This window comes from Salmo salar, chromosome ssa19 (genome assembly GCF_905237065.1).
Source record: "Salmo salar chromosome ssa19, Ssal_v3.1, whole genome shotgun sequence".
NCBI classification, from domain to species: domain Eukaryota; kingdom Metazoa; phylum Chordata; class Actinopteri; order Salmoniformes; family Salmonidae; genus Salmo; species Salmo salar.
The window spans coordinates 60,343,292-60,365,586 of NC_059460.1; the positions used below are offsets into that span (position 1 = coordinate 60,343,292).

The window sequence follows — 22,295 nt, forward strand, 5'->3', positions numbered from 1 at the left end:
CTCACCTGTACTTTCTGTTCACCCACGACTGTGTGGCCACGCACGTCTCCAACACCATCATCAAGTTTGCTGACGACACAATGGTGGTAGGCCTGATAGCAGACGGTGATGAGTCAGCCTACAGCAGCGGTGTCAATCTCGTTCCATGGAGGGCCTAGTGTTTGCGAGTTTTTGCTTTCTCCTTTTATTAAAGACCTAGACAACCAGGTGAGGGGAGTTATTTACTAACTAGTGACCTTAATTCATCAATCAAGCACAAGGGAGGAGAGAAAACCTGCAGATACTCGGCCCCCGGTGGAATGAGTTTGACATGTGGCCTACAGGGAGGTCAGACACTTAGCAGTGTGGTGCCAGGACCACAACCTCTCCCTCAACAGCTGATCGTGGACTACAGGAAAAAGAGGGGAGAGCCCGCCCCCATCCACATCGACTGGGCTGTTGTGGAGCGGTTCGAGAGCTTCAAGTTCCTTGGCGCCCACATCACTAAGTACTTAACATGGTCCACACACACCCGCACAGTCGTGAAGAGGGCATGACAGCACCTCTTCCCCCTCAGGACGCTGAAAGGTTTTGGCATTGGCCCTCAGATCCTCAAAAAGTTCGAGACGAGACGTTAGCATCTTGACTGGCTGCATCAACGCTTGCTATAGCAAATGCTCCATGTCATCTAGGACCTCTTTATCCAGCGGAGTCAGAGGAAGGCCCGAAAAATGGCCAAAGACTCCAGCAACCAAGGTATAGCCTGTTCACTCTGGTATCATCTGGCAAACGGTCCAGAGCGTTAGCTCTCAGACCAACAGGCTCCGAAACAGCTTCTACCCCCAAGACATAAGACTGCTAAATAGTCAATTAATGGTACCACATACTCACTAGAATAGACACACCATATACTGTACACACTCACTCACACACTACACTGAAACTCTCACACAAAACTCCCACACATTCACATTTACAAGCATTTTGCTACACCCGCAATAACGTCTGCTAAATATATGTATGTGATGGATAAAGTTTGAATACTGTAACGACCCATTTGATTTGATACACACGCATATCCACACAACACAAACACACGTGCATACACACGTTTACAGTCATCATTTGCGGCTGCTAATCTGTTATTTTATTTTACTCTTATTATTGTTATCAATCTTGATGCCTACTATAGTCCCTTTACCCTGCCTTCGTGTAAATACCTACCTCAAATACCTCGTACCTCTCACATTGATCTGGTACTCCCTGTATTTAGCTCCATTCATGTGTAGCCTATTTTATTTTAGTTACAACTTTTTTTTTTATGTGTTTTTATTTTTAACCTTGCATCGTTGGGAAGGGCTCGTGGGCAAGCATTTCACCGCAAAGTCTGCACCAGTTGTATTCGGCGCATGTGACAAATACAATTTGATGATATAATTTGAACCACGAGACCTCCGACACCGATAGAACAATGAGCCAGATGTTTCACCGGATATATACAACTGAAGCATGCGGTTGGCGTTCCCAAGAAGCCCAATGGCCGGCAGTGGGAGAAGATGGAGCGAGATGGATTTTGACCGATATTCTGCTAAACATTTGATCTCAATACAGTTTTCTGTTCCCAAAAATAAAATATGTTACGAACAGAGTGGACTACGTTTTGTAGACTTGACCTTTGCCAACGTTTTTTTATTCATTTAATTGCGTTGTTTAGGAGTGCAAGGGCTAATTTAGTTATTTCACACGCGCACTTCCCAGAGTAGGAGTTCCCTAACGTAAAATCGCAAATACATGCTAGAATGCGCCAATAGGATCTGGCTAGCTAGTGCTTGGCTCTGCCCACCTTCTCATTTGCTCCCGTTCCGAAACGGCATGCTGTGGTCTATCTTGGGGTTAGTTAAAACATCTTTGACTACGACGTCCCACCCACTACGGAAGTCCAGTGCGAAGCGACAGTGTAGCTAGCAAAAAGACGCTAGCTACTGAAGATGGCGGCGGTTTCTATGCAGGGCTGTAGTCCAAACCCAGCAAGAGAACTTGCCCTTTCAACACAATCTGGGGGAAACCAGGCTCTTGCAGATCGGGTAAAAGCTGAAGAAGGGACCGGTGAGTTGTATCATATTTGTGCAATCGTAGCTAGTGTGGTTACGCTTGGGTCAGATATTTGTTGTCAGATCAGTCACAACAAGCTGAGAGCAGGCTAATGCTAGCTCGGGTATTTGTGAGCTATATTAGCTACCTAGCCAGCATTGTAGTTATCATGCTAGCTAGCTACGATAATACATCATTATGTTTCTCTACGTGCAATTTGTATTTAAATACAGTTTACTGTTACTGACAACTATATTAAATGCACCTGGATTAGTTAAGCGGACATTCGCTACCTAGCCACTTTCTTGTACTAGATACGTTGTAGTCAGTTTATTACATAGCCTACTCTAACTTCGATGCAACATATTTACATTGTGCTGGACCCTCTTGAGAGCGCAATGTAAAAACTCAGTGAAAACCCTATTGGTTGCATCAAAGCTAAGCCTACTCCATCAATTCCACTGTGTTTATGTTTTGTGTAGGACACCATGTAAACAAATGATGTAGTTAGCTATGTAATTAGGATGTTATTAAAACCAGCTTATATTGTTCTCGTGGAATGTCAGTCATTGAACACTGAAGTGCTATAGTTCAAATTGAATGCAACGCACCTTTTTTTTATTCCCAGAAGCCGAGAAGCAGAGTCGCGTGAACGCTCTGTTGGAGAGACTCCATGCCAAACACAATGCCTCACGGCCTTGGCAGGAGACCAGCAAGGTGGTGCGCCAGGCCATGGTGAGAAGATGGAGAGAATGTGTGGATGAAATAATAAGAAATGATGGAATGCTAAATATATAGAGTTAGGAATGAGTGTTAATTGGTCCGGTTGCACACCTTATAGACTATGGAAGATGCATACAGGACATGCTTAGAGGTGGAAAAAGAGACTCTGGCTCGCTGGCATTCTTGCATGCTCTACAATGTGATTAATGGATCTTAAACCAACGTTTTAGCCAATAGAACTTCATTGGGGTAAACCCAAATATACGTACATTATATGAGTTACAAAATCTTTACTCTCCTCTAATCCTTCCCTCCTCTTGTTTCTTCTGTCACAGGAGAAACGTGGTCAGATGAATGCGGCTGGACACCAGCTCCTGCTCACCTGTCTAGAGACCCTGCAGAAAGCACTGAAAGGTGAGACCCCAAAGAGAGACTTTGTCTCTCTTGATTGATCACAAAGACAACCTGTCCTATTCATTGAAAGTGTTCCACGGGCACTTCTGCAATTGGATGTCTATAGCAATCGCTCCTGTATCTTCAGATTCTTGACAGTTGAAAGACAATCTGCTGAGTTTTTAAATTTATCTCTCTCGGCTCTAGTGTCCTCCCTGCCTTCCATGACAGATCGCTTGGAATCCATCGCACGACAGAACATGTAAGCTCTTCCTTTCTTCTTGTCTCACTCACTTAGTCCTCCTTTCCCTTATATCACCAGGTCACTCATCCACTGATTCCTTATTCATACCATTGATGGGATAACCATGTGTATTTTATTAACTGTGTATATGTGGTGTGTATCTGTTGTATAGTACATTCCTGACCATGGATTTCCAAACTTGGGACAAGAAAGTCATTGATTGAGGAGGACATGGTTAAGCCACATTGAGTCTGCTTTGCCTCCCTCTATTTCTCTCTAACCCCACCCCACCCCTGCCATCCTCATCCTCTCCCACCAGGCTGGGGTCCCACCTGAGTCCTTCGGGGACAGAGTGTTACATCACTTCAGACATGTTCTATGTGGAGGTGCAGCTGGACACGGCTGGTCAGCTGGTGGATGTGAAGGTGGCCCACCACGGAGAGAACCCAGCGGTCAGTACTATCTTCTACACACAGCACTATTACTCTGTATGTTTATTTGGGCTGTTCATGCATAAAAAAAATATTGGTTGACCAAGAGTTGTCTGTTTCGACCAATTGATTCCTATACTTAGATTTGTGTGTATTGGGTATATGTTGTGAAATTGTTAGATATTACTGCACTGAGCTCGAAACACAAGCATTTCGCCACACATAACATCTGCTAAACATGTGTATGTGACCAATAACATTTGATTTGTCATTTTTGTAAGTGTACTTTTCCATATATAGACACATCCTGTATGTTTCAATCAAGTCAACCTTATGCACTGAGCTTGTCTGATGCTTTAAGCGAGCTGTTTGATGAAATAATGAGGACACACAAATGACTAGAGGGAGTCCGACCGCAGTTGATTTGATTGTGCCGCCTGGCTCATACTTGCTGCGCTGTGTAAAAAAAGTAAAAAGAGTGATTTACTAGCACCCGTTGTCTCTCTCCTCCCTGCTGCAGCAACCGCCACAGAACATCAGTGTGTATAGCATTGTCCGTGTTGCTGAAGCTGCAACATAATTACAGCCATTTCTGACTGAAAAGTTATCTTACTGAAATGTTTACTGGTTGTGCAGGAGGTAAAGGGGAAGTCAGATGTGGGGAATAAATTTGACTAGTGCTGGGAAAAAACTGGAGATCAAGAAAAATAAGGTATTGAGCAAGCGCTGCGTGCATATTATGCCTACATGTGCCAAACGGGTGCTGTTAGATTACAATATCATTTTTCTGACAGTTTGGAACAATGTAAACAACACTAAATAAACTATAAGCGTACCAGAGAGTCTGTTTTAATGTTTTTTTCCCCCCTAAAGCCTTTATTACAGCAAAGACTAAAAACCGTCGCATTCATTCGTGAATGCAATTTCTGAAATGGAACAGTTTAGGCCTATTGATTGTTTATACAAATTATTCAATGGTCGTTTAGTTATTTTATTTTAAAACTAAAATACTTGATTGCATTTCACGTCATAAATGACTCGTATGCTGTGTGATGACATGAACAAATAAATGATTGATTGATACAGTAGCCTATAAGTATTGAAATATAGACATAAGTAAGTTATGGTATTAAGACTAAACAGGATGTGCTTCTAGGCCTACAGCTCGATGGTGGTTATAGAAGGCTGATATACTAAGCCTACTAATGACAATAACATGACATTATTATTATAGTGATGATCATAATAGTAATAACAACAATGAGAATGAGATCAAGGATAAGGGAGGGTTATTATTATGAATATAATTTAGCTGACAGTTTGGAACATTGTAAACTGCACTAAATAAATTATGAATAATGTCAGAGAGGCTGGTCTAACGTAAAATAAAGTGGGAAGCCTTTATTACAGCATAGCAAGGATTAAAAACAGCTGATTTGTGAAATTGTTCCGTCACGCTTGCTGCTCACGGAATCCGTAGGCTATCAACCGAACACTGAAACAGGCAACAGAAGCAGGATCACTATTTCTATATATATACAGTGCATTCGGAAAGTATTTGACCCCTTTCCCCCCCCCAACTATCCATACACAATACCCCTTAATGACAAAGTGCAAACAGGTTTTTAGACATTTTTGCCAATGTATTAAAAATAAAACGGATACCTTCTTTACATAAGTATTCAGACGTTTTGCTTTGAGACTCGAAAATGAGCTCAGCGGCATCCTGTTTCCATTGATCATCCTTGAGATGTTTCTACAAATTGATTGGAGTCAACTTGTGGTAAATTCTATTGATTGAACATGATTTGGAAAGGCACACACCTGTCTATATAAGGTCCCACAGTTGACAGTGCATTTCAGAGCAAAATCCAAGCCGTGAGGTCGAAGGAATTGTCCGTAGCGCTCCGAGATAGGATTGTGTCGAGGCACAGATCTGGGGAAGAGTACCAAAAAATGTCTGCAGCATTGAAGGTCTCCAAGAACACAGTGGCCTCCATCATTCTTAAATGGAAGAAGTGTGGAAGCACGTAGACACTTCCTAGAGCTGGCAACCTGGCCAAGCTGAGCAATCGGGGGAGAAGGGCCTTGGTCAGGAAGGTGACCAAGAACCTGATGGTCACACTGACAGAGCTCCAGAGTTCCTCTGTGGAAATAGGAGAACCTTCCAGAAGGACAACCATCTCTGCAGCCCTCCACCTATTAGGCCTTTATGGTAGAGTGGCCAGATGGAAGCCACTCCTCAGTAAAAGGCACATGGCAGCCCGCTTGAAGTTTGCCAAAATGCACCTAAAGACTCTCAGACTATGAGAAACCAAGATTTGTATTCAGACCCTTTACTCAGTACTTTGTTGAAGCACCTTTGGCAGCGATTACAGCCTCGAGTCTTCTTGGGTATGACGCTGCAAGCTTGGCACACCTGTATTTGGGGAGTTTCTCCCATTCTTCTCTGCAGATCCTCTCAAACTCTGTCAGGTTGGATGGGGAGCGTCGCTGCACAGCTATTTTCAGGTCTCTCCAGAGATGTTCTATCGGGTTCAAGTCCGGGCTCTGGCTGGGCCACTCAAGGACATTCAGAGACTTGTCCCGAAGCCACTCCTGCGTTGTCTTGGCTCTGTGCTTAGGGTTGATGTCCTGTTGGAAGGTGAACCAGTCTGAGGTCCTCGTTTTCCCAGGCTAAACTTGCTGGCTAGCTGAACTATGCTGTTTTTCTTCCTCATTGCCAAATTTCATAAATACTGCATCCTCAACCTCAAAACTCCTTTGCCCGTCATACAATCACGTAGCTAAGACATTTGCTGGAAATAATTATTTATTGTTTTGTTGAATAGTCATTACTGGTTTGAGATATCTGTCATAAAACGACGGTGGCAAAGAATATCTTTGCTACTTAATGTGGATCCAAGATCAGTTTTGAGATCCACCGGCATCATTGGCGTAGGGTTGGCTGGACGTTTTTGACTGTTCTTGAAACTTGGCCAACACGGACAGATATGTACACAGTCTTATACTCTTAACCTTTTTTTATTTGTTTTATTGTATTTGTTAATTTAAAGCAGAGTTTATTAATATAATGAATAATCCAGGAATGTCACAAGTTAATTGACACGAGAGAACTCGAGAAAATAGCATCTCCACAGGGCGAAGTGACTACAATGAATGGCCAAATTACTTCCGGACAAAAAAGGGGTCCGCCCGTGGAGCTCCTCCTCCTCCTCACCCCTCCACAGTCGCAGAATTAAATCATTACAACATAATTCATATATAATAATATCCAGAAATGTATTGAACTGATAATTTTGCTTAAGAAGTCTTACGCAGATAAGTTGTCCGTAAGAAGCTTCAGATCTGACGCAACGGCATGTGTGCGACACGCTTTACCTATAAAACAAGTGATATACGGTAAATATGTTATCCAAGTATTTATTTTTATATTCATTCTTTTTTAAATTCTTTACAGAGCTGTCCGGAGCTGATTCAACACCTGAGGTGAGATTCTAGATAAAATAAATAATAGAAACATAAATATTGTGTAATTATTATATAAACCAAAATATTTAAAGAATGTAAAATACTTGTCGATAAAGTGCTTTTCGTTCATTTTATTCTCATGATGACATCTTGGTTGTAATTTTTTCCCAACCTCTCTAAAGGGATAAGAACTTTGAAGAGTTCTCCAAACATCTTAAGGGCCTAGTCAACCTGTACAAGCTTCCTGGAGACAAGTGAGTAGCTATTAGAGCACTATAAGTGGTTGTGGAATTGAATTACATCAAATGCTGTTATACTTCATTTCCGTCTTTATTGCGGTTCCCACCAGTAAGCTGAAAACAAAGATGTACCTTGCACTTCAATCCCTCGAGCTGGATCTTACCAAGATGATGCACATGTTCAGGTATGTACGCATTGCAGTTTGATTAGGTGCATCTCAAAACCTCCTTTTTTACAATGCCCCTGATGTGGCAGATCTAAAGAAAATTTCTCCCTCTGTAAAAAAAAAAAAGAAATGTCCCAGAAAAGTATTTTGGAGTGGTTTCCCCTTTGAGAAAAATATGTTCCTGTCAGAATGAATTCTCACTATTCTGTGTGTGTTGCAGGTTAGCCACCAACGCTAACACTGTAGAGACCATCCTTCATGGGAGCGTGGGCCTGCTGACAGCCAGGAGCGGGGGCCATCTTGTCTCCCTCCAGTGCTACGTGTCCCCGTACGATGTGTTCGAGGAAAGGACAGGCTCGCAGCTCAACTTCACCGACACAAATGGTGAGGGGACAAAGGAAATTTGCCACAGTGCTGCCCAGAAAGCCAATGCAGTGCTTTCCGCTCGTGGGGGTTAATCCTGAATAGAGATGAACACATATTTTCTTGATTCAGCCATGGTTTAATAAATAAAAATTGTTGAAAAGATATACAGTTGAAGTCGGAAGTTTACATACACTTAGGTTGGAGTCATTAAAACTCGCTTTTCAACCACTCCACAAATTTCTTGTTAAACTATTTTGGCAAGTCGGTTAGGACATCTACTTTGTGCATGACACAAGTAATTTTTCTGATAATTGTTTACAGATTATTTCACTTATAATTCACTGTATCACAATTACAGTGGGTCAGAAGTTTATATACACTAAGTTGACTGTGCCTTTAACCTGTTGGGTCTAGGGGGCAGTATTTGCACGTCTGGATAAAAAAAATGTACCCGATTTAATCTGGTTACTAATCCTACCCAGTAACTAGAATATGCATATACTTATTGTATATGGATAGAAAACACTCTAAAGTTTCCAAAACTGTTTGAATGGTGTCTGTGAGTATAACAGAACTCATTTGGCAGGCAAAACCCTGAGACATTTTCTGACAGGAAGTGGATACCTGATGTGTTGTATTGACTTTAAACCTATCCCATTGAAAAACACAGGGGTTTAGGAATATTTTGGCACTTCCTATTGCTTCCACTAGATGTCACCAGCCTTTACAAAGTGTTTTGAGTCTTCTGGAGGGAGATCTGACCGAACAAGAGCCATGGAACGGTGATGTCCCATTAGACACCTGGCGCGCTTACTTCATGTTGGGTACCCTCGTTCCAATACGTTATAAAAGACTATGCATTCGTCCACCTTGAATATTATTCATGTTCTGGTTAAAAAAGGCCCTAATGATTTATGCTATACAACGTTTGACATGTTTGAACGAACGGAAATATATTTTTTCCCCTCGTTCATGACGAGAAGTCCGGCTGGCTTACATCATGTGCTAACGAGACGGAGATTTTTGGACATAAATGATGAGCTTTTTTGAACAAAACTACATTCGTTATGGACCTGTGATACCTGGAAGTGACATCTGATGAAGAGAATCAAAGGTAATGGATTATTTACATAGTATTTTCGATTTTAGATCTCCCCAACATGACGTCTAGTCTGTATCGCAACGCGTATTTTTCTGGGCACAGTGCTCAGATTATTGCAAAGTGTGATTTCCCAGTAAGGTTATTTTTAAATCTGGCAAGTTGATTGCGTTCAAAAGATGTAAATCTATAATTCTTTAAATGACAATATAATATTTTACCAATGTTTTCTCATTTTAATTATTTAATTTGTGACGCTGACTTGACTGCCGGTTATTGGAGGGAAACGATTTCCTCAACATCAATGCCATAGTAAAACGCTGTTTTTGGATATAAATATCAACTTGATAGAACTAAAAATGCATGCATTGTCTAACATAATGTCCTAGGAGTGTCATCTGATGGAGATTGTAAAAGGTTAGTGTATCATTTTAGCTGGTTTTATGGTTTTGGTGACCCTGTCTTTGACTTGACAAAACATTACACACAACTCTTGTAAATGTACTGTCCTAACATACTCTAAATTTATGCTTTCGCCGTAAAACCTTTTTGAAATCGTAAAACGTGGTTAGATTAAGGAGATGTTTATCTTTCAAATGGTGTAACATAGTTGTATTTTTGAAAAATTTGAATTTTGACATTTATTTGGATTCAAATTTGCCGCTCTTGAAATGCACCTGCTGTTGATGGAGTGCACCACGGGTGGCACGCTAGCGTCCCACCTAGCCCCAAGAGGTTAAACAGCTTGGAAAATTCCAGAAAATGATGTCATGGCTTTAGAAGCTTCTGATAGGCTAATTGACATCATTTGAGTCAATTGGAGGTGTACCTGTGGATGTATTTCAAGGCCTACCTTCAAACTCAGTGCCTCTTTGCTTGACATCATGGGAAAATCAAAAGAAATCAGCCAAGACCTCAGAAAACAAATTGGAGACCTCCACAAGTCTGGTTCATCCTTGGGAAAAATTTCCAAACGCCTGAAGGTACCACGTTCATCTGTACAAACAGTACGCAAGTATAAACACTATGGGACCACGCAGCCGTCATACCGCTCAGGAAGGAGACGCGTTGTGTCTCCTAGAGATGAACGTGCTTTGGTGCGAAAAGTGCAAATCAATCCCGGAACAACCACAAAGGATCTTGTGAAGATGCTGGAGGAAACGGGTACAAAAGTATCTATATCCACAGTAAAACGAGTCCTATATCGACATAACCTGAAAGGCCGCTCAGCAAGGAAGAAGCCACTGCTCCAAAACCGGCATAAAAAAGCCAGACTACGGTTTGCAACTGCACATGGGGACAAAGATTGTACTTTTTGGAAAATGTCCTCTGGTCTGATGAAACAAAAATAGAACTGTTTGGTCATAATGACCATCGTTATGTTTGGAGGAAAAGGGGGAGGCTCTGTCAGGAGGAATGGGTCAAAATTCACCCAATTTATTGTGGGAAGCTTGTGGACGGCCACCCAACACGTTTGACCCAAGTTAAACAATTTAAAGGCAATGCTACCAAATACTAATTGAGTGTATGTAAACTTCTGACCCACTGGGAATTTGATGAAAGAAATAAAAGCTGAAATAAATCATTCTCTCTACTATTATTCTGACATTTTACATTTTTAATAATCCTAACTGACCTAAAACAGGAATTTTTACTAGGATTAAATGTCAGGAATTGTGAAACTGAGTTTAAATGTATTTGTCTAAGGTGTATGTAAACTTCCGACTTCAACTGTAGGTTGGCAAGCAATACACCTGGTAACTTATAATCGTCTAATTTGTTTGGCTGGATTTGCTGACTTGGCTTAAACCGTAGAAGATTTTGGAACTAGACTATAAATTAAATAATCTAATGATCCTCCTTTGGCCATCTTTCTCCATCTGTGCATGTCTTCACATGGCCCTACTTTAACTCCTGTACAGTCCCTCGCTCTCTGGGTGTGAGTGTATCTGTGACGGTGGAGGGGACCTCGTCAATCTACAAGCTACCCATCGCCCCCCTCATCACGGGATCTCACCCAGTGGACAACAAGGGGTGAGACCTCTCCCAAATTTCAGACATTCAATTTAAGTTCCAGAGCAAAGATTTAGATGGGCATTAAAGATATTTTTTTGGTGAATAAAATACATCAGATACTTTTATAAATTGTTCATAATAAATGGCTAATAAGTAGTTATTTCGTCGTGGGGGAATAACTTGATAATTTTGAGATTGTGTGTCTCCTCTCTCTGTTGCAGAACCCCTTCCTTCTCGTCTGTGACCAATTCCAACTGTGTGGACCTTCCTGCCTCTTTCTTCCTCAAGATGAACCTGCCCATGCCCTTCTCCCTCTCCTTCATCCAGAGGATGGGCAATGCTACAGGTGGGTGGTCTCAGACGTGTGTATGTGTTTTGGTGTGTGTATGTGTTTTGGTGTGTGTGGACTAGGGTTGGGCGGTATCCAGGTTTTCAAGCCATCATATCGTTTCTGTACCATACCCGGAGTATAAGATATTACCGAATGTGCGCACAAGGGGTGTTATAAAAAATAAAATGAGTGCAAAACAATTTAGGTTACAGGGACCTTGATCCAGGAGGGGATTGAATGTCTCTGTTCTAACCAAGAAGCTTGATCTTGACATTAGCCAATTTGCAAGCCAAATGCGTAGCTGGAGGCCTGAGCTGGATTTACAGTGTCTTCAGAAAGTATTCACACCTTAATGATTACAAGCATACCCATGTCATGATGCAGCCACCACTATGCTCAAAAATATGGAGCGTGGTAGTCCGTAATGTGTTGTATTGGATTTCCCTCAAACATTACATTTAGTATTCAGGACAAAAAGTTAATTGGTTTGCCACATTTTTTGCAGTATTACTTTACTGCCTTGTTGCAAACATGGGGCATGTTTTGAAATATGTGTATTCTGTACAGGCTTCCTTCTTTTCACTCTGTCATTTAATTTAGTATTGTGGACTAACTAGAATGTTGTTGATCCATCCTCAGTTTTCTCCTGTCGCAGCCATTAAACTCTGCAACTGTTTTAAAGTCACCATTGGCCTCATGGTGAAATTTCTGTGCGGTTTCCTTCCTCTCAGGCAACTGAGTTAGGAAGGACGCCTGTATCTTTGTGGTGACTAGGTGTATTGATACACCATCCAAAGTGTAATTAATAACTTCACCATGCTCAAAGGGATATTCAATGCCTTCTTTTTTTACCCACCTGGTCTTTCTGGTTGAATCTGTTTGAAATGCACTGTTCGACTGAGGGACCTTACAGATTATTGTATGTGTAGGGTACAGAAATGAGGTAGTCATTCAAAAATCATATTAAACACTATTATTGCACACATGCAACTTATTATGTGACTTGTTAAGCAGATTTTGTCTCCTCAATATATTTAGGCTTGCCATAACAAAGGGGTTGAATACTTATTGACTCAAGACGTTTCAGCTTTAAAAGGTTTTATTAATTTGTAAACATTTAAAAAAAGAATTCAATTTTGACATTATGGGATATTGTGTGTAGGCCAGTGACAAAAGAAGTCTACATTTTAATCCATTTTATATTTAGGCTGTAACACAACAAAATGTGGAGAAAGTCAAGGGGTGTGTACTTTCTGAAGGCCCTAATGTATTACATATCTTAGATTTATTATACTTATAGTTATAAGCAGTGGGGTAGCACGCACCCCTGTCCCTACCCCCTTCAAAAAAATACAAAACAATTATGTTGAAACAGTATTGAAAATCATACCGTCTGTATTTTGAAATCCCCCATAATTGGTATATCGCCAAAGTCTAGTGTGGTAGGGTGTGGTGTATCTATGGGTTTGTATGTTTTGCATTGGTTGCTTTTGTTTTCGCCCCTGTGTAGATGTGGGTGTTTGTGCACACGTCTGTGTGTGTCGGTTAACCCCCCCCTCCTCCCTCCTACCAGGGATTCCTGTGTTTGAGACACCCCCCACCCTGTCGCCCCTCTACGAGCTCATCGTCCAGAGTCAACTCCAGGAGGAGGTGGGGAACCCCTTGACCACCCCCACACACGCCATGCGCTTCTACGCTGTGAGTCGCCTCCTCTCACTCCCCTCTTAGACCTGCCTCCTGGGCCCTTATGTAGATGTGAAGGTGTTGGAAAGAAGTATGATGAGAGCTCCACTTTCCCCTCAGATAGGCTAGCTGAAATATGAACTGTTGCTTACATCTATCCGCTCTTCTCCGATCGACTACACAAGTGCAACGAAAGGCGATTTCATTTTTTAAAATTGTATTTTTTATTTTTATATATATTTATTTATTTTTGGTTGATTTTAATTTCAGTCGTCAGATAACGTCAAGCGCTCCGTCACATTAACACAAGAGGGTACAACTGCTTCTTGAGGGCTGCAGTGTGTGGCGCTGCTTTTCTTGTCGTCCCGATCCTCAGTGTGACCTGTGAATGTCATGTGATTGGCCGGAAAGTCTCAGGTTTGACTCGGTCCAGTGAGCCTGTATGAACGGGTTGTAAGCTACACATATACCTCTTAAAACACCTCTAAACAAGACAAGTGAAACATAGCAGTACAGTTTATTTGAAGTGGGGGCAAAAAATGGACTATCAGTCTTTTCATTTGGCTCAACCACAAAGAGCTTACTAGTATATTGAAATTCGGTAGTTTTAAACACTGAATTAATTCTGTCTCTGAAAAAAAACAATAAAAACAAGGCTGTCCCATAGAGTTAGAGGGCTCGTCTTTTGTATTTGTCCTATTATGGCGTCTGTGAGAGCACGGGCAGTGCCATAGAGCCCCACAGTGGAGGTGTCATGATGGCCAAGCATTTTGCTACGCCCGCAATAACATCTGCTAAATATATGTATGTGACCAATACAAGTAAGTTTGATTTGATACCCATAAAACCTAGTGGTCAAACGGGTAAATGGTTCCAGTCGTTTTTCCAACATTCATTTTTCCAGTAGGGGATTTTAGAAACACTTCTATTAAGGGCTGTGTTCCGTGTAGGCTTACCCTGACGTGGCGTTTTGATAACCATCTCTCTCAGGCAAGGTGACAGAGCTCTTATTTTAAGAGGCAAGGTGACAGAGCTCTTATTTTAAGAGCTCTGTCACCTTGCCTGAGAGAGATGGTTATCAAAACGCCACGTCAGGGTAAGCCTACACGGAACACAGCCCTTAATAGAAGTGTTTCTAAAATCCCCTACTGGAAAAATTAATGTTGGAAAAACGACTGGAACCATTTACCCGTTTGACCAATAATCTTTATGGGTATTATGACTCATACTGTGGTACTCTGTTGAGGCCATCTCCATTTAGAAGTAGTACATTTTCTTCTTCTTTTGGGTTCTAGCTAATATTGGTAACTTACCGCCACCTGCAGTGATCTGAACCATATCTTGTCATTAATTCACTGTGGCCACTAGATGGCGGTGATATAGCGTAAAGCCATTTTTATTTTATTTATTTCACCTTTATTTAAGCAGGTAGGCAAGTTGAGAACAAGTTCTCATTTACAACTGCGACCTGGCCAAGATAAAGCAAAGCAGTTCGACAACATACAACAACACAGAGTTACACATGGAGTAAAACAAACATACAGTAGAAAAATAAGTCTATATACAATGTGAGCAAATGAGGTGAGATAAGGGAGATAAAGGCAATAGATAGGCCATGGTGGCGAAGTAAATACAAAATAGCAATTAAAACACTGGAATGGTAGATTTGACAGTAGATGAGTGTGCAAAGTAGAAATACTGGGGTGCAAAGGATCAAAATAAATAAATACAGTAGGGGAAGAGGCAGTTGTTTGGGCTATTTATAGATGGGCTATGTACAGGTGCAGTGATCTGTGAGCTGCTCTGACAGCTGGTGCTTAAAGCTAGTGAGGGAGATAAGTGTTTCCAGTTTCAGAGATTTTTGTAGTTCGTTCCAGTCGTTGGCAGCAGAGAACTGGAAGGAGAGGCGGCCAAAGGAGGAATTGGCTTTGGGGGTGACAAGTGAGATATACCTGCTGGAACGCGTGCTACGGGTGGGTGCAGCTATGGTGCCCAGTGAGCATTAACAAACCATGCGACCAAATTTTATGAAGACAATGCTCTTATCATTGGCTGATCGCTCCCAACCATAGAAACCCCCACCTAGTTGAGTACTTTAAAATAGTGGGAGCCCTCAGTGGCAGCGTCCATGCAAAAACCGGTTACATCCGTGATGAGTCCTCTAACTATCTCTATGGGCTCTCCATCTTACCTCAGTTTTTTTCCCTTCTCCTCTCACTCTGCTCAGTCGTTGCCCGACCAGCAGCACTGCTACTTCCTGAATGGCGACGCCCCGGTGCAGGACGGGCACTCGCTGCAGGGGACGCTGGTGTCCAAGATCCCCTTCCGCCACCCAGCCCAGGTGCCCGCCCTACTGGATGTTATCAGGCACCAGGCGGCCGCCAACACGCTGATTGGCAGCTGCGTCAAGCGCACCTTCATCAAGGATGGTGCGTAGTGGTGGTGGTTGTTGACCATCTGAAACAGGAAGGGGCCTGCACTTGTCCAATAAGAACCGCTAACTAATGAACACAACTGGTCCTGGAGAACTGCAGTGTACAGGGCTGTTCCATCTCAACCGAAATACAAAATCATTTTCATATTGTTACTCTAGTCAGTGTAATACAGTACATGCCAACGCATTGTTTGAGCTCTCCTTACCGATGCTGATCAAAACAAATGGAAGCAATCAACCCACAAAAACAAATAATAATTGACATGAGATGGATTCTTGCGCTATTGAGTGATGTAATATCCTGCTGTGTAACCCCCCTCCAGACACTCCAGGGCTGCTACAGTTTGAGGTGTGTCCTCTGACCGACTCCAGCTTCAGCGTCTCCTTCCAGCACCCTGTTAACGAGTCCCTAGTCTGTGGTGAGGACGTACACTGACATTACCATGGAATTAAATAGGACATAATTGAATGTATCCCTATGGACATTACTGCTGTTTCAGTCCGCCAGTCCTCTAACCGGTCCTGTGACTTTCACAACAGAATTGACTTTAGATCTACTCTGGCCCTGTTGGTCTGACGTTTTTGACTCACTCTTGACTACGGACTCCAGCTCTTTTACATTGACGTTGAACCTAAAACATTGATAAAATTTGCACTGTCCTTGTCAAATAAACTCTCTCTCTCTCCCTCTCTCTCTCTCTCTCTCGAAATTCTCCGTCTGTCTCCTCTCACTCTCCGTCTGTCTCTCCTCTCCACCACCACCTCCTCTCTCCCTCTTGCAGTGGTTATGGAGGTGATTGACTCCAGGCAGGTGTCCTGTAAGCTGTACAAAGGCCTATCCGATGCCTTGATCTGCACTGACGATTTTATCACCAAAGTGGTCCAGAGGTGAGCGGCCATTTTCTCTGTTTCAAGTGTCCTTCACGCAATCTGTTTTATGTTGTAGTAGATGGTTCTCAGCCTGTCTTGTTGTTACCCCACTGCAAAGAAACCAACCCAAATGGGTTCATTCAATATGCTTTATTCAACAAAATACAATTATTTTGAGGCCATGTGACCTTCAATAGAAAATAATGGATGTTAAAATAAGTAAACGTCAGATAAATGACAGTTAAAAAAACAAATGTAATGTCCGCCCCATCCCCATTCGGATCCCTTTCCTCAGGTGCATGTCCATCCCTGTCACCATGCGGGCCATCCGACGGAAAGCGGAGACCATCCAGGCAGACACGCCAGCCCTCTCCCTGATTGCCGAGACGGTGGAGATCATGGTGAAAAAGAACTTACCCCCTGCTGGAAGCCCCGGGTACGGCATGGGCACGGGGGTTGACCCCACCAACCCCATGGGGCTCCCGGGTGTCGGTGGAGGCAACACTCCCACCGGGAACAGCGGGGGAGGTAACTTTGCCGGCCCAATCACATCTCTGTTCGGGATAAATCGCAGCCAAAGCCAGGGGGGAGAGTGTACACCCCAGGGTGGGGCAGCTGGACAGCAACAGCAGCAGCAGGGGGGTCAATCAGGGGACGACTTCAGCAAAGTGACCCAGAATCCCATTCTGACCAGCTTGCTGCAGATCACGGGCGCTGTGGGCACTAGCCCCACTCCCCAGAACAGCTCTTCCGGATCGCAACCCCACCAGACTCCGCCCCCCACCTCCTCCCCTGCCACCAACACCAAGAACCACCCCATGTTAATGAACCTGCTGAAAGACAACCCCGCCCAGGACTTTGCTGCCCTCTATGGCTCGAGTCCCCTAGAGAGGCAGAACTCTTCCTCTGGGTCGCCACGCACTGATGGCATGGGTGGCACCTGCCCCGGAAGTGGCACCAAGGGCAAAAAGAAGCGTCCCAGAGGGATGGAGAAGGGTGGGGTGCCTGGGGCAGGAGGAGGGGGGATGGGAGGGATGAACAAGCAGCAGTCGGGGTCCATGCAGCCTCACCACCACCAGCACCAGCCCACCGAGGACGACTTCCACCGCGAGCTCTTCTCCATGGACGTGGACGCCTCCCAGAATCCCATCTTCGACGTCAACCTGCCTGGCGATGGCTTGGACACGCCCCACAGCATCACCCCGGCGCCCAGTCAGTGCGGGACCCCGCCTTCCGGCGCCGGAGTGTCCTACCACTCGCAGTCACACGTCCAGTCCCAGCAACAACAGCAACCGCCTCCGGGATCATCCTTGCCTCGCATGGTACGCCTATCGAGCTCCGACAGCATCGGCGCGGACATAAACGAGATCTTGTCGGACTTACCCGAGCAGACGGGTAAAGGCGGCAGCGGTTCGCACGGGCAGCACCACCTGGGCAGCGGGGAGGACGGGGGCCCCCTGGGCACCCCGCACCGGGACTCGTCCAGCTCGGGACAGGGCAGCGCCGTGTTCGAGGCGGACATCTTCAACACCAACAGCAACGAGAACCCCTTCACGAACGCCGCCGACCTGATCGCTGAGGCGACCGCCACCACCCCTACTAGCGACTCCTCGTCCACCAACTTCTTCCCCGACACGGTGGACTTCAACCCCGAGCTGCTGACCTCCAGCCACGGCTTCCCCCAGGCCTACTTCGACGACAGCTCACCCAGCGCCGATGGAGACCTGGACCTGGTCAAAGGCTTCGGTGGGAGCAGCCAGCAGAACACGCCGTCCGGCACCCCCCAGAACCCCACCCCGCACGGCCAGAGCACACCCGACCCCTCCCTCAAGGACCCCTTCGACATGTCAGGCATGGTGTTCGGGGGCAGCAGCGGAGGGGGCAAGCCACTGCTGGGTCAGGCCCTGGATCTAGGTGACTCGCACTCGTCCCACATGGGGGGAGGCCAGAGCCCTCTCATGATGGCCATGGGAGGGGGGAGCAGTGACTTCAAGAGCGGCGAGGCCAAAGCCAAACAGCAGCAGCAGCAGGGACTTATGAGGACGAAGGATGACAATGGGGGCGGGAGTGGGCGCAGCTCAGGGATGGGGATGACCGGCAGCAGCTCCACTGAGGGGAAGCAGGTGAAGCGAAGCCGCACCCCTTCCAGCGAGGGCAAGTCCAAAGACAAGCCCCCCAAACGCAAAAAGCTTGATCCTGATGGGAAGTCCCCATCTCACAGCACAGGGGGGCGACCCTACACCCCACCCAGCGGAGGCTCGGGATCTGGAGGCAGCATTGGCGGAGGATCCAAGTCTCCCGGTAGCTCCGGGCGGTCGCAAACCCCACCAGGAGGTGCCACACCACCTATCCCTAAGATCACCATTCAGATTCCCAAAGGAACACTGTCTGGTGGGAAAACCTCGTCCCATGGCGGGTACACCTCAAGCAGTTCGGCGGGTGGTGGCACGGGAGGTGCAGGCAGCACTAGCGGAAGCAAGAGCCATCATTCCCACTCCTCGTCTTCCTCAGGCAAGATCAAGAGTAAGGAGGGCACCCTGGGCCAAGCCATCAGCTCCAAGCCTGGAAGCGTGGGAGGGGGTGTTGGAGGTGGACCCCCCCAGATGAAGAGCTCTTCTCAGGGAATGGGCGTGGGGAAGCCAGGCTCTTCTCCCATCACCAAACATGGACTCTCCGGGTCGGGAAGCAGTGGTGGCGGGGTTGGAAGTGGGAACAAGATGAAGCCGCAGGGGGGCAAGCCTCCCGGGTCCCTCATGAACCCCAACATCAAGCCCAACATTTCCCCCTCGCACTCTCGCCCCAGTGGCTCTGACAAGCTCTCTTCCACCATGAAGATGCAGCAGTCGCAAGTACCAGGAACTCCGCCGTCCTCCAAGGCCAAGTCCCCCATGGGCTCAGGGGGTGGCGGCTTGGTAGGTTCCAAGTCGTCCTCCGGTGGGGGGATGGGATCCCAGAAGCAGCTGGGCGGTGGTGGTTCCTCTTCCGGCTCCTCGTCTTCCACCTCCTCCTCCAGCTCCTCTTCCTCTGGCTCAATGCCCTTTTCCGGAGGCTCCCAGTCTCAGTATGGCTCTAGTGGAGGTGGAGGGGGTGGTTGTGGTGGGGGACAAGGGAACAACGCTAACAACCCCAACGCCAAAGGAAAGTCCCCTAGCCGCAACAAGAAGCCCTCGCTGACCGCCGTCATAGACAAGCTGAAGAGCGTCGGCGGGGGAGGGGGTCCTGAAGACGAGGGTGAACCACCTGTTGGTGGCAGCGGTGGAGGCGGACCAGGGGGCGGGCCACCAAACCTCGGCCCCTCCTCCAAGCACGGAATGTCCTCTCAAGGCGGGGAGTACCCGATCAAACGAGAAAAGTCTGAGAAAGAGGGCAAGTCCAAAGTGTCCGTGTCGGTGGGCGCCAGCGGGGACAAGAAGCTCATAGATCCCAAAACTGGAGGCGTGAGCAGCACGGGCGTGGCCAAGATCATTATCAGCAAGCCGGATGGCGGCTCCCCCAGCATCAAGGCCAAGGTGACCCTGCAGAAGCCCGGAGAGGGCTCAGGGGAATCCATGCGCCCCCAGCTTTCCGGTCTCAAAGCCTCACCCCTGTTCAGCGGCTCCACGCCCAAGCATGACCGCTCTTCCCCCAGCCACAGCCGCTCGCCGGGCTACACGCCGCTCAACCACGACAGCGAGAGCGAGTCAGGCAGCAGCTCTGTGGCAGAGAAGTCCCACCAGAACAGCCCTAGCTCGGACGACGACCAGGCCATGAGGCCCGTGCCTCCGCAGGACTACATGAGCTCCATGCCTCTCAGCTCCGGGGAGAAGCACAAGAAGCACAAGAAGGAGAAGAAGAAGCAGAAGGAGAGGGAACGCGAGAGGGACAAAGATAGAGAGAGGGAGAAGAAGAAGTTGTCGTCCATGTCAACTGGGAACGTCTCACACGGTCCCATGAAGGCTGACAGCTGGTCGCGGTCACCCATTTTGGCCTCGGACACGTCTCTCTCTATGATGGGCTCGGACCGTCCCTCCCGCCCCAGTCCTGTCTACATGCGGAATGAGGACGATGACCTCATGGACTCGGCCCTCACTGGTAACCTATAACCCTTTCAATAGACACACATTTGATTTGGATTTTAAAGGCCAGCCTGTAACTTTCATTTCCAATCAAAAGTCACGCCCCTGGGGGTTTAAAGAGGCAGACCAATAATTTGAAGGTTGCTGGTTCAAATCCCGGGCCAGGCAATGAAAAGTGGGAGATTAGCATTCAGATTGCTGTACAGATTCCAGGTGTACCATCTTCTGCCGTTGCGCCCTTGTGCAAGCAAGGCCCTTTATCCTTAAATAGCACGAGTATTGCTAGTGGCAGCACTTTTGACATGAAATGAGAACTTACAGAATGTGCCTTTTCATAATCTTGACTGCAACTCTTCCCTTGGCGTCCAAGCCATATTTGCAAAGACTGGCAGCGCTCTAGCAGTAGGCCATTTATCAAGCAGATCTTTGAAAAACGGTCTGAAGCTCTACCAGTGTACCTGTTTTTTATTTTTGTGTGTCTTTTTTTTACGTATCAGTATATGTCCAAGAATGACAAATACAGCAGGATTCTACTTTGAAATCCAAGTGTGTTCTACAGCCATATTGTTACCTTGACCTAGACATGGAGATGCCAATTTCTACTGTGATGTGGGTGGAGGGTGAGGCATTTTGGAATTAAAGGGATAGTTCACCCATCACCTAATTTGGGTGAACTATCCCTTTACGAAAATCCACACGTACCCAACGACACATGGTATCTGTTTCAGTATCTGTTTGAGTCTTTATGGTTTATTTGAGCTACGATGTTGGTTGTATTTTAAGTTAGAATATCTTTTAGATTAATTATTTACTCTAGCAGCACCAAACATAGAAGATTACAGCTCTGTTTTTGATGGGGGGGTTAAAAAGAGTTAAGACTGTAGAATTGCACCATGTTTAAAAAGAAAAAATAACAACATGTAAAAAAAATATATATTTTAAATATTTTGTTTTATGAAGTATCATTCGGCAAGGGTTGTAACATCTTATTGTGTGTTTAAATGCCTTAAATGTGGATTCAGAAGATTGTGAATTTTAGATTTTGATACCTCTTTTAACATGTAATGGGCAGGTTAGTGTTGAGATGTAGAACTTTTTTTGCAGAGAAGTTTGGCAAGCTTAAAATAAATATTTCAATGCTGAATGATTTCTCTCCTCTGTGTACACCTTTTCGTATTTGTTTAGAGTTAACTATTAGTCGACTAGCTCCAGGCTTAATATTTTAAGCTTCCCAAATCCCAGACTGTAGCTTTTAGGATTTCTAGTGGCCCATCGGAGGGGCACTGCAGTTGCGTCAATCTCCTGCAGATGTCAGCAGCGAGTCATGCTGCAAAATCCTCATAACCATATCATAACCATGAAACAAATATTTCCCTGCAGGATGGAATTCCTGTGGTTATGATTAGAGGGTAAAAATAAATTCCATGACTTTATTCACTATTCTATTATCAAAAATACAAGGAGTGGAAAAATATTGGGGACCAAGGCAATAATACACATTCTAATGAGTGAACCAGAACATGTTTAGTGATTAATATGCAAATAAATGGGATTGGTTGACCTTGTACTGAACACTACATACAACTTATACTGAACAAAAATATAAACGCAACATGTAAAGTGTTGGTCCCATGTTTCTTGAGCTGAAATAAAACATCCCAGGAATTTTCCATAAGCACAAAATGCTTATTTCTCTTTAATTC

At 45.2% G+C, this 22,295-nt stretch overlaps 1 protein-coding gene across 2 annotated transcripts; it reads left to right on the plus strand.

The window, feature by feature from the left end:
• The first annotated feature begins 1,881 nt into the window (after window positions 1-1,881).
• On the plus strand, window positions 1,882-21,736 carry med1 (mediator complex subunit 1). 2 transcript variants are annotated; one of them, XM_014158746.2, is made up of 16 exons: window positions 1,882-2,085; window positions 2,699-2,805; window positions 3,129-3,207; window positions 3,394-3,448; window positions 3,750-3,882; window positions 7,322-7,350; window positions 7,515-7,586; window positions 7,682-7,756; window positions 7,959-8,122; window positions 11,126-11,237; window positions 11,441-11,565; window positions 13,124-13,248; window positions 15,461-15,662; window positions 15,991-16,086; window positions 16,450-16,555; window positions 16,833-21,736. In XM_014158746.2, exons 1-16 carry the CDS (start codon window positions 1,968-1,970, stop codon window positions 20,617-20,619), a joined length of 5,385 nt encoding a protein of 1,794 aa, XP_014014221.1. In that variant the 5' UTR covers window positions 1,882-1,967; the 3' UTR covers window positions 20,620-21,736. The 2 variants fall into 2 exon arrangements, with proteins under 2 accessions (XP_014014221.1, XP_014014222.1); XM_014158747.2 differs by having other exon boundaries at window positions 1,885-2,085; window positions 2,702-2,805.
• The last annotated feature ends 559 nt before the right edge of the window (window positions 21,737-22,295 follow it).

Bases quoted from the DNA above. Each gene is read 5' to 3' on its own strand.
- med1 (XM_014158746.2), top strand. From the start codon at position 1,968: ATGGCGGCGGTTTCTATGCAGGGCTGTAGTCCAAACCCAGCAAGAGAA. The intron at 13,249-15,460 runs GTGAGTCGCCTC...CACTCTGCTCAG, and splicing joins ACGCCATGCGCTTCTACGCT to TCGTTGCCCGACCAGCAGCA. The intron at 15,663-15,990 runs GTGCGTAGTGGT...ACCCCCCTCCAG, and splicing joins GCGCACCTTCATCAAGGATG to ACACTCCAGGGCTGCTACAG.